General features: G+C 42.4%; 1 protein-coding gene across 1 annotated transcript in view; it reads left to right on the top strand.

The window, feature by feature from the left end:
• Positions 1–13,034, top strand: part of alox5a (arachidonate 5-lipoxygenase a) — an 82,289-nt gene that overhangs the window by 46,160 nt on the left and 23,095 nt on the right. Inside the window, exons 7-10 of the mRNA XM_028795938.2 lie at positions 1,551–1,697; positions 6,761–6,964; positions 7,320–7,406; positions 11,134–11,312. Coding sequence (XP_028651771.1) covers positions 1,551–1,697; positions 6,761–6,964; positions 7,320–7,406; positions 11,134–11,312 — 617 coding nt within the window. The remainder of the gene's footprint in view (positions 1–1,550; positions 1,698–6,760; positions 6,965–7,319; positions 7,407–11,133; positions 11,313–13,034) is intronic.

The following is a 13,034-nucleotide window of genomic DNA, read 5'->3' as shown; positions in this document are numbered from 1 at the left end:
ATAACATTCACAAAAAGACTTATACGATGTTTTAAGATTTGCCCCTGAGAGGATCCCAGGTTCAGTGCTTTACAATTTAAGTTTTGTTATTGTGGCCATGTCATGTTTCAGGGTCAGAAATATCAATAAAGCAGGCCAGAAGATGCTCACCTCAAGGCTGCAAGTCCCCAGACTGCCACCTGTAGGCTGTGGCCTACACAGGCCTAACAATGGAGTGCTTGTTTTTAAAGTTCCAATAACAAAGGGGTGGTAGCACTGCCGGCTGCAGGATTTATCCCAATACTCTAATGACTGGTAAATTATTTGCCTTTTTACATGTATGTGCTGCATTCAGACTGTATAATAATGCAATTTAAATGCATACGGGTAAGCAGAACAACAAGTGCCATGGAATACAACTGCTCGGTGTGTGCTACAGTCTGTTGGACCAGTCAGGGAATGAGAAAGTGTAACGAGGAAGGTCCAGTCAGATAAGGGTCATGGAATTTAGCAGGTAGAAATCTGAGCGCTTTCAGAGTCTGTGTTTTTGCCTTCCCCACTGATACACCAAGCTGACGTTTTCAGAAGTTTATGGCTCTGGACGGCATTTTCAAAAGTCTTCGGTTTTGGGGTTAAGTGGACAAAAAGCGAAAACAGAAACTAAAGTCTGCATTTTTAAGCAAAAACACAGTAGTGCAGATGAGGCCTTTGACTCCCGCCAGCCTGCCCGCTGACTGATTCTCTTCCTCTGCTTCTCTTTTCCTTGTCTGTTTTTCTTCCCTTCTTCATCCAAGTACTCTGACCACCCTTAGTGCTCATTACCCCCAGTCTCCATCACATTGACTCCCCAATGAGACCCTGGTGCTGACTCCGGTAGTGGAGCTGCTTGGTCGTTACAATAGCCCTCAAATCAGGGTACCAGCTGCATGCTATAGTATGACCCCTGTATACTGGTCACCAGCTTCTGGGTGGGATCTTCTTTGCATGTGGCTACAGATGATGAAATGCAAGCTATCAGATTATTTGCTGAACAGGAAGCGTGTCTACAGAAGTAAATTTGGAGAACTTGATCAGTTCCGCTTACTGGCCCTAGACTGACCTCAATTTGTTGGCTATTTAGAGCTTTTTGCTGTCACACCAAGCTTGGCGCCAGCATGACTGCGTGAGCGTTGGACAGCAAAGCGGCCAGTAATACAACCCTCCTGGCAAGTGCACAGAAGACACAAGACATTTTAATTCAGATCAGTTGAAAGAATGTCTGGTAACTTGAAAGAAGTCCTTTGACTATCAACCACATTAGACATGTGTGTGATCTCTGGGGCACCTCCTGTATCAGCATGGCTAAGACATTTACAAAGTACACGAGCAGCCAACATGCAGGCTTCCTCCACCCCGTCCAAGTGCTGTGCCCTCTACTACTGAGCCACCGTCCTTGGCTGTGTTCTAAAGGCCCTCTCGGGGACACCCCAGACTCCTGTGTGTGCTGCTGCCACCGTGGCTCCCATTTCATTTGCAGGTACAGCTTTGGTCTCATTGTGTTTTTCACCTTATTTTCTGTTTTCTATAATCAGGAAGGCAACATATACATCGCCAACTTTGAGATCCTGCATGAAGTCTCTGCCAACTGCACAGACCCCTGCACCATCCAGTACCTGGCGGCACCACTCTGTCTCTTGTATAAGAACTCGGAGAACAAAATCGTTCCCATCGCTATTCAGGTAATGTAATCTGGTAGTGGATCAGTTTGGCATGTGGGCAAGAAGCTTTGTGTCACCTGTAGGACATGGGCTCAATTGGCATGGATATCTTCTTGGTGGCCCATCTACAAGTGAAAAGGACACAGTCCAGGATCAAAGATCCATAGCCTGCAAATGAGATTCTGGTCCATATTCAGGTGTGGCATTAGATATGTGCAAGTCCAAAATAACAGACAAATGGAGAAATGCGGGCAAGAAGCACAATGGTGGCAACTTGGGCTCCATCAGAACTTTATGGGGGGGGGCAGCATTATCAACGAAACCCCTGCTTTCAAATTCTGACAATTCTCAAAGGAAGTGTCACATTGTAGCAACTGTAGAACTTCCAGTTTCAGCATGGAAATAGGAGATGAAAAGAATGATGCAAAGAAGCCTTTCTTTATCAATCTATTAGATAGATAGATAGATAGATAGATAGATAGATAGATAGATAGATAGATAGATAGATAGATAGATAGATAGATAGATAGATAGATAGATAGATAGATAGATAGATAGGACACTACATACTGTAATACATAGATAAGTATGAAAGGCACTATATGATAGATGTTTTATAGATGGACTGCAGACACAAGTATACAGCTCTAGATGCCAGTCTACAGTCCCCTTTTCCTTCTGATGTCTTTGAGGGTCAGCACGCCATCTAGTTTGTAAGGTTGTTATTACACGAGGGACGTTCAAAAAGTTTCCACACTTTTTTTTAACTCTATGTATTAAGAATTTCAAAAACACATGACATCACTTTTCTACATAGTCACCTTCATTTGCGATGTAATTTTCCCAGCGTCGTACCAACTTCTTAATGCTCAATTACTACTCCTCCTGACTTCACTTTTTCCAACAAAAATATGAAAGTGTGGAAACTTTTTTGAATGTCCCTCCTATTTTATTTTCAAGAAGCAGAATGTTACAATGGCACGCTACTCAATCAGACAAGTAACAATAACACAAGAGATAGAAGACTTTATCTTGAAATGAATATAAAGGAGAAAAAACAAAAAACAAGCAAAACAAGACAAACCAAGATTCAACACCCACCAAAGAGAAACAGAGTTAAAGAACAGAGTTATGAGCAAAAACTTTTTTAATGTGATTAAATCAATTATTATTTTTTCGATATAATAATTCCCAAGGGGAAATTGTCCTTTCACCTGACCTTTGGAGTCTGCCATTGTTTTACACCCCGGAGCAATTTTCTGGTTAAGGGTCTTACTCAAAGGCCCAATAGAGTAGGATCCCTTCTGGCAGTAATGAGATTTGAATCGGCAACCTTCCAGATATCAGTGTAGATCTTTGGCCACAGAGCCACCACTACGCCTGTATTAAAAATAACATTAGAGAGTCAAGCAAGGGCTCAGCATGTTCATCTCTTCTGTAAAACAGCAAAGCATCCAGTGTCCATCCATCTGTGGCCGACTTAACAAAGCAGCGTTTATATGTGTCAGCGTCTCTCATGTCATCCACAGTCCAAAAGATTATCTTTTAAAAAGCACTAATCTTAAATTAACACCCTTTGGAATGAATAAAACCTAAAATGAATTATTCTTCAGATGACGAGTTATTAGAACATGAAACAGAAGTTAAGAAATAACTTCTGAGTGAGAAAAAGCAAGAAACACCAAGAAAGTGGGAGGTCATGGCGGGCATATCCTGGGAGCACGGGAAACAGAAACAGAATGACTGCTGATTGCATTGTCGTCACTTACCATTTTGCCTCCACTGTTTCCACCGATGAATCTTTTAGTTGTGAACCATTACATAGCATTTTCAGTGCTAAGCACTTTGCTGTGGACCGACCACCTGACAGGAGACTTACAAGGCGATGTCAAAAGGAAAAAGTAATTCTACCGTCCATTCCAATAGACACTCTGATCTGACAGTTATATACATACTGTATATCCATATATGTTCCAAAACCTTTGTGGAAAACATTAGTTAAGTCAATAGCTCTATGTGTGCCGGGATCGCGTCTCCATCAGATTTTGACCCGCATTGATTTAGCATTAATGGTGCGATTTACTGTCAGCTCGTTTTTGTCACTTGGAGTCAGATAACGTGCCCACAACACTAATCTTAACCACAGTATAAGCAGCCACATCACGGAACACCGCGACTTCAAGCATAGAGGTCATGTGTTTTCTGTCTAGCATGGACCTCCAGACCTTTCAGTCCACAGTGGTGGTCACATTTCCTGTCTAGCATGGAGCTTCCACATCTTACAATGACACAGGTGGCTACATTTAACAATTTCTGCTCTATCAAACAATTTTGCCTTTAATAGAAACAATATATTCTGATATCCTGATATTACGATAGTCTCTTTTTTCCTGTTTTTTTATTTCCATTCTCCTCCTATTTTACCATTGTGCCTGTTTTACTACATGGACTTTTCACTAGTTTTGAAATAATAAATATAAATAAATTTTTGGGCAGCACGGTGGCGCAGTGGTAGCGCTGCTGCCTCGCAGTTAGGAGACCCGGGTTTGCTTCCTGGATCCTCCCTGCATGGAGTTTGCATGTTCTCCCCGTGTCTGCGTGGGTTTCCTCCGGGTACTCCGGTTTCCTCCCACAGTCCAAAGACATGCAGGTTAGGTGCATTGGCGATTCTAAATTGGCCCTTGTGTGTGCTTGGTATGTGGGTGTGTGTGTGTGTGCGTGCTCTGCAGTGGGCTGGCGCCCTGCCCGGGGTTTGTTTCCTGCCTTGTACCCTGCATTGGCTGGGATTGGCTCCAGCAGACCCCTGTGACCCTGCAGTTAGGATATAGCAGGTTGGATAATGGATGGATGGAAATTAATTCTTGCCATATTTTAAGAAAGTTTTTGGATGTATCCTCAAAAACAGAATTTGACTATTTTGCATAATAGAGAACCGTTGCTTACCCACTGGGTTCTATATAGAAGGCGGGTTTGGATTCTTCCAGTGAAGCAAGAGAAGTCTGCCTGCTAGTAGGGTAGTGGAGGACATTACAATCGATTTCTCCCCATGCACTTTAATGCCATCTGGGAATACACCCAATGTCACTGTTAACGGATTAGGAGTGATTGTAGCAGCGAGGCTGTCTGAGAAGTTTGTAAAGATTTTTGTTCAAAATTATTTTAATTTGGTGCATTCCCAAAAGATCTGGCCTAGTGGAGCTGGAACTAAAAGGCTGCACTCGCAGGTTGGGTCTTGCCCTGAGTATATTTTACACAAATTTAAATGAGATAAATATGATTGATGAAAGACATTTAGTTGAATTATGAATCCAGAAATCTTATGAAATTCTCCTAACACATTTATGACTAAAGGTAGAGATGATTGTGGGTCTGATATATCAAGCAACATATAATCTGCATGTAGTGATATTTTCTGTTTGAGTCTTTTTCTGAAAATCCTCTTTATTTCTGGTTTCTTTGGGAGATGAACAGCCAGTAGTTCTATGGCTAATGCAAAAAGCATTGGTGATAGAGGACATCTGTGTTAAGTACCTCTTTCTAATTTGAAGTATTCAGAGTATGTGTTATTAACACTAGAATCCCTAAAGCCTACGAAAAAAGTCGTAATTCCGGGGCATCTTAAATTCTCTTGCACCTCAACATCAGCGTCTTTGTGTCGATCAGAACAAGCAGCAAGTATCCCCCACCGACGCAGCTGAAGTTCTCCTAGCTCAAGTCTCTTTATCTTGGTGTGAGTTGCCTGGAGTTGTAGAGGGTAAATAATGTATCGTTAATTGGAATATATGCATTTCATGTGTATTTCTCGTCTACAATGAAACCTTCAACACCTGCTGACAAGGTGCGAGGGAATTTAAGGTGGCCAGGAATTAAGACGTTTTTCGTGGGCTTCAGGGATTCTAGTGTTAATGCAGCCTGAGGGTTCTGGACTAGAATCCATACAGACATATTGGGGCCAAACCTGAATCTGTGTAGTGTAGTAAATAGATAATCCTGTTCAACTTTATGAAAGACTTTCTGCATCCAAAGACAGTAAATCCTTTGGCGAGTCAAAATTTGTGGGCAAGCATATTACATTAAACAGGAGCTGAAGGTCTGAGGCCAAAAACCTTCTTTTAATAAATTCGGTTTGGTCTTGTGATACTACTGAGGGATGAACATTCTCAATCGTTCTAGCTAGGACATTTGCTTTTAATGCTATTATCTTAACATTTTTATTCAGGAGTGAAATTAGTCAATATGAAGCACATTGTATTAAGTCTTTATTTTTCTTTAGAAAAAATGTTATTAATACTTGGCAGAATGTTTTGGGTAGAATTTAGCTTTCTTTAGCTTCTACAAACATTGTTAACAATAATAGATCCAACTAGGTTCAAAACCTTTACAAAGCTCGGTTGGGTTGCAATCTAGGCCTGCAGTTTTCCCACTTTGGAGTGAGATTATGACATCCTGTATTTTAAAACTGCCAGGGGTCTTTCAAGTTCTTCTGCCCTCAGAATATTGAGTTGTGCTATTTGTATTTTACTGAAAAAATCCTTATCTTGTGACTTATTTTATTTACACTGAGAAGAATATTAGGACTTCTAGTACTTGTTAAATATGTCTGTAAGATCATTATTGTCCAGAGAAATTCTTACTCGTGAGTGCTGAGCAACGTACAAAACATCACCACTCACTGAATTAGTGTGTTTAAGGGATTTATCTACTTAATCTGGCATTGGAGAAGGTGCCAATCCATCAAATGACACAGTCATTCGTCCCCCACTCACAGTCACATTTAACAAAGACGCCATACAGACAAGAGCAGTCCTTGATTTTAAGTCATCTCTTGAGGCTGTAAGGCAGCAGCGCTAACCACCCTGCTACATGAACCCCCACCCCCACCCCCCCCCATTAGACCCCAAATCACTTACCAAATTGGTTTGTAATGGGATCCAGTAATGTGGGGAGTTCTCACATTACCATTGGGTAGGAACAACTAGAGGAGCAGACCTTCGGGTCTCCTGTATGTCAGGAGCTCAGACTGTGGTTGATGACAAGCTCTTTCATGACTGTGTTTCTGTCTTTTTCTCTGTTTTTATCTGCAGTTGGGACAAATTCCTGGTGAGACAAACCCCATTTTTCTTCCGACTGATGCAAAGTATGACTGGCTGCTTGCCAAAATCTGGGTGCGCTCTGCAGACTTCCATGTTCACCAGACAGTGAGCCACCTCCTACGGACACACCTCATGTCCGAAGTGTTTGGAATTGCAATGTACCGTCAGCTTCCATCTGTCCACCCCCTCTTCAAGGTATTGGGATTTTAGATGATGGGACACTTTGAAAACAAACCTGTATTTTATATAGTGCCTTTCAGTAATGAACACCAGCTCAGTAAGCGTTATAAGACCATACTGTATTTTTTCTTTGTCATTTGGGGCGCTGGCAGTCACTTGCTCAGGGCCACACAGTGATTGGGGTCAATCTGCTGGTCTTGTGCTTTACAGTTCCTTTCTTTAAACACTGGGCCACAAGTGCTCCACTGACCACCACGGCTGCTGATTGAGTCCATCTGGTCAAGCACACAACATGACCGCTAGTGTTTTTGACTCTCACATTACACTTTCATTTGCACTCTGCTTATTTTCTATTTTTTCTTCATTCCAGCTTATTCTTCCTCATGTGAAGTTCACAATCGCCATCAATACAAAGGCCCGAGAGCAGCTCATCTGCGAGTGCGGCCTCTTTGATAAGGTGAGTTTGCTCCTCGTCTCCTCTTCTTATCCATCTTCTTTATTCCGCTCAGCGACCGGCTACCATCTCATTTGTGACCGTCACATTTTATCTGTGGCAGAAACTAAAAGAGGTGAGAATTCAGGGTGCAGTCTGGTGGTGGTCTTCAAATTGGCAAAAACATAAGAAACAAAAGGTTATGGTGAGGGGAACTCTGAATTAGGTGATGTTGTAAGTGGTGTCCTTCAGTGATCAGCGCTGGGGCCACCGCTCTTTTTAATATTTATCAACGATCCAGAAAAGAATATAATTGACAAGATGGTTAAGTTCATAGATTATACCAAGCTTGGTGCAATGGCAGATAATCTACAATCCGTTAAATTATTATTGAGGAGCTTGGTCAGCATGCAGGCTTGGGCAGATGAAATTTAATTTCAGTAAATGTAAAGTATTACACATAGGAAGTAAAAATGTGAGGTTTGAATATGCAGTGGGCTGTCGGAAAATCGGGAGTACACCTTATGAGAAGGATTTAGGAGTCATAGTGAACTCTAAGATATCGACTTCCCAACAGTGTTCAGAAGCCATTAAGAAGGCTGACAGAATGTCAAGTTATATAGCGCCTTGATGTGTGGAGTACAAGTCACAGGAGGTTCTGCTCAATTTTTATAACACACTGGTGAGGCCTCATCTGGAGAACTGGGTGCAGTTTTGGTCTCCAGGCTACAAAAAGGACATAGCAGCACTAGAAAAGGTCCAGAGAAGAGCAACTAGGCCGAGTCCAGGGCTAAGAGGTATTGTTCTGAATGGGCTCATTATTATTTATGCACTTTTCTGCATCAGTTTACGAACCTCAGCACTCATTTTGGGGGTTTCTTAAGCCCTAGATTCTGAACCAATAGTTTTTGGTTCATTTACTTCTGTCTTTATGAATTATTTTGCACTCTTCTCACCGCCATCTTGGTTATTTACGATTGCCAGTGTTTTGTCTTCCTGTTGTTAGGGGTGAGCACTCGGAGGTTGCGACCCACGTTAGAAATGTGACGGGTTCAAAACGTCACGCATGAGATAATTGCCAATCATTTCCCTATCCAAGTTTATGGTTTCCAAAAATCCTTTTTGGTGCTCAATTTTGTAATTGGTTATTCTCTCTGCTTAGTTTCTTGTTGGTTTCAACTGTTGCCTGTGATTTTTTTGACCTCGACGTTTGCTTCTCATTTTGCTTTTGACAACGTGTGGTAGATCTTATAGTTTTGACCCTTTACTGACCCTGATTACAACAATTTTTGTTGCTACAGCACATTTTCACACAGAGGCTGTAGCTCAAAGTGGTTTACAAGATGTTAACGAAATGGGTACAAGCAAAGAAAAACAAATTCATATAGATAAGAATACTAATGAATAAATAACATACAAAAAAATAAATGAATAAACACTTACATAAAATATATATATATTTGATAGAGACGTAGAGTCCTTAAATATAGCATCAGTTTTTAAAACAAAGAAACAAAGAAATGAAAAAAAAAACTCCATTTAAACTGGAGAAATAAAATCTGCAGGGGTTCAAAAGACCACCCAGCCCTCACAAGACATTCTACCCAATATGAATGTCCTTACATTATTCCTTATTGTGTTTGTAGGCTTCATCTTGGAGGATTCGACGTGGTGGGTCTTGTAGGTAGTTGGTGTAGCGACTTTCATTCCAGCATCACAGGCAGCTGCACAGGACTTTGGATCAGGTGGTGGCGGCTTTTGGAAAAACTTGAAAAGAAATCACACAAAAGTAGAGATTACTAAAGATTGCAAATCCAAAAGAAATATATGAAGTCTATGCATGTGTATTCTGTTAGGAATAGAAGTAGAATGTAAGTACGAAAGACAAATTAAAAAAGTGGGTTTTTAGGAGTTTTTTTTTTTTTTAAATGATCTAACACAGCGTTTCTAAAACTTTTTTTTCTCGTGACCCAATTTAGCCTTTTAGAGCGTTCACGACCCACAATCACTACAGAGCGCCATCCGGGGTGACAGGTTTTCAGTCAAAAATCATTGCCATCTAACAACCCAGGGAGGGTATTCCCCCTTCAAGAATCACGAGCACTGGCCACCCACCCCAAAGAATTACCAGTGATTGTCGTATTATCGCTGAATCAGATTCTTCATCTCTGATTTTGATGCAAGTGATCTGGAGCTGGAGATCGAAAACAAAAGTGAGGTACCACCATGAACACATTTGTGTAACTGAGGCATCTACAGCAACGTTCGCCTGGCAGGACCACTACTTACGATGACAAGTGATACAAATCAGATTGTGTCGCACTGTGGCTGCGCAAAGACAGCCAGGCAGCTGACCCGCTGCACATTCCTGCTGACCACCGACCACAGCCGCCAGAAACAGCGAACGGGCAGCAACAGCAGCCACAGCACACAGGAACGGACGTTTTATGTTGATTTCCGTGTGAAACCACAGCTCTGTGTGCTTTTCAGAAAACTGAACAAAATACAGTAAAACCTTGGATTGCGTGTAACTTGGTCTGCGAGTGTTTTTTAATAAATTTTAACTTGATAAATGAGCGAGGTCTTGCAATACGAGTAGTACGTATACGCTTTGTCTGCTGAGCGTCACGTGATCACATCCGAGCCGATGGTTCTCTCTCTCTCTCGCTGTGGGATTGTGGGTAATTGTCTCCCATGCTCGGTCTCAGTCTCCGTGCCTCACTCGTATAGTCAACATCCGTACGAGCGTATACTGTTTACTAGAGCATTGTGTCCATGTGTGTGTGTGCGTAAAGCATTTTTTTATTTTGTGTCCAATAAGGCTGTAGCAGTGTGAGCGATGACTCTGTTTAACAACAATGCAATGTCACATTTCTGCAAAATCCTCAAAAGGAGGCAAAAGCAATTGTCATTGGATAGGTTTCTTGTTAAAGTTGCAAAAAAAGAAAAAGATTCCAGTGAGCCAACAGATAGCAGGGATTTCGTTAGTTAGAGTGAAAGTCGTCCTACACCATAGCCCTCCTCCTCCTCCTCCTCCTCCTCCTCTCGTCTCCCTCACTCCAGCCACGATTCTTTTCAAAGGTAAAGTGCAGGTTAATTGTTTTATGTATTTTTACTTTATATTTTGTATTTTTCATTTTTATATGAATATTTTCGGGTTGTGGAATGAATGATGTGACTTTCCATTATTTCTTATGGAGAAATTCGCTTTGATATACGAGTGCATTGGATTACAAGAACATTTCCGGAACAAATTATGCTCGCAAACCAAGGCACCACTGTATTCAGCCCTCAAAGAGTTAAAAGGAATCCACCATTTCAAGTACAAAGCAAAGATTAAATTCATTCATTACAATTCATATAGGATTCGTATCGATAAGCATCATAAAATTGCGCCTCCTCCATGACTACTCTTTTAGAACTAAATATTGAAAGAATCTCTTTGTAGGTCATCGTTCACCTTCTCTGCCATGTTTCTCTCCAGTGGACTTTCAGCCTTCCTAATATCCTTTCTAACCGTTGCTCTCATATGCCCTACAGTTAGCGTTGTAGTTATGTAGGCCTTAAACGGCTGATTTTACCTTCAGATCTTCCCTTGTAGCACCTTATTTCTCCACCTAAGAGCTTTCCGTATTTTGTATCGACTCGAGAACTTGTCACAGTGCTTCTTTGGATCCATCACAGGGTTCATTGTGATCAGAGTTTTCTAGACTATGGATGCCGAATGCTGTGATTTGTTTTAAATGTGCAGGCGAATGCGACTGGTGGTGGAGGCCACGTTCAGCTAGTGCAGCGCGCCATGAAGAACTTGACGTTCTCCTCGCTGTGCTTTCCAAAAGAAATTAAGAATCGAGGTGTGGACAGCAAGGAGGATCTGCCCTACTACTACTATCGGGATGATGGCATGAAAGTCTGGGAGGCAGTGAAGAGGTATGTGGCCTTCAGTCCTTGTCTCTCCATTTGAGTCTCTTACCGTCTGTTTTAGGTCGAGTCCAGGAAAACAAAAGATTTGAAATGCAGCAAAGAGGGGGAAATCCAAACAGAATGAAATCAGAGCTGACCTTGGCTCGGAGTGGTGATGTCCAGGTTTTGAACCCCATACTTGGGGGTGTCTGTGTTGAGTTTCCATGTTTGTTCTCTCAGTGTTTGGTCTTCTTATCTTCCCATATCCCAAATGGTGGTACACAGGATAGGCAAACGGCCCTCTGGGTTGTGCAGGAGTCCATCTCAAATCATATAGGTGGGCTTCACTGATGAATCTGAAGTAGCCCTGTGAGGGAATAATGAAAGCACTGCCATTAAAAATAACAAGAAGATGTTAAAGCAGTAATAGTGACGTCAAAGGATGAGGCCCACCTTCGATTTGCAACAGCAGACAACAAAATGCGACACTCCGTCTCTCCAGGTCGCCAAACCAACTCTGCAAACCCTTATCATGCTGACTTTAGTGAGACAGAAAGAATTAGACGTTACTGGGGAGGACCTAAAGGGGTTACCAGTAAGGGGCCAAAAGGCAGATTCAAAAAGGTTTAGAAAGGCCCTCAGGGTCTGTGCAGGTATGTGGGTGGCTCAGCTGATGACCCGGGAAAAGTGCATTTGGGACTACAGCCAGTAAGCTCTTCTTTACACATAGAGTATCTGGAACAAACTACCACAACATGGAGTTCAAGCAGAAACCCTGACAACCTTCCAGAATAATTGGGAGGAGACAGTGGGGCGGCTTAGCTTAAGCAACAAGCCCAATGGCCTGAGTGGGCCCTGAGGGGGACTGGCGTCTGCCGTTTCCTGCCTTGCACCCCAGTGATGCTGGGATAGCCTCCCCCATGACCCCAAACTGGTTTATGTGACCTTCTCAGTCTTTCAAGGTATATGTGACCAGCAGCACAGCCACAGCAATGGCACTATAATAACAAAAGAGATAAGCAGAAGAGCATCAGTGTAACATAAAAAGAAATTGAAAGAAAAAGAAAGAAAGCATGGAGCTTGTTGAATTCTGCACTTCACACACAGCACTTGTGTGAGGCGAGTGACAAAGGAACGAGTCCCAAACGACCCCCCATTTAATCAGACTAGAAAGTAAAGCAACAGGCGCCCGATGGCACACAAACAAAGAAAGTAGGCAGTCGCCTTCCAGTGGCCTTTAAACAAACGGTCATCAGGCTTTGGAGCTGCAAGGCGCTCAATTCTAAATTGCGATGTCCCCTTCCGAGCACATCTGCTTTTATATTATCTGGATCAGAATGGGGGGCAGGGGTCTTCAGGGGCACTGTTGCCCTCCGTGGATGGCTTCTCGGCACTGTAAGAGAAATAAGAGACAAGAACGTTAGCGACAGCTCCCCCCCTAGTTCAGGGGTGGTACCGCATACCTTGGATAAGCCTGGAAGGTGACCTTCTGGTCTGCATGCGTGACACACGTGACAAACGAGTCTTCTGCCCACCATCAGAAAAATCAGGCTTGGAGAAAGGGAAGGTGGGACAAACTGGCTTTCTTTTATGTAGCGCCTTTCTGTAGCGCTCTACACACTTTTTATGTTTTGAGCAAGTGTGAAAAGTCCATGTGAGGGGTGTAAGAGGTCCTGCACAATGCTGCAGGCCTTGCGAACATTGCGTTTGTGACATGTTCTGTATATTGAAGGGAGAGGCACCCCAATA

Source organism: Erpetoichthys calabaricus, chromosome 2 (genome assembly GCF_900747795.2).
Source record: "Erpetoichthys calabaricus chromosome 2, fErpCal1.3, whole genome shotgun sequence".
Taxonomy (NCBI): Eukaryota; Metazoa; Chordata; class Cladistia; order Polypteriformes; family Polypteridae; genus Erpetoichthys; species Erpetoichthys calabaricus.
The sequence above is the reverse complement of the archived record's forward strand: the minus strand, read 5'-3'. Positions and strand labels throughout refer to the sequence as shown.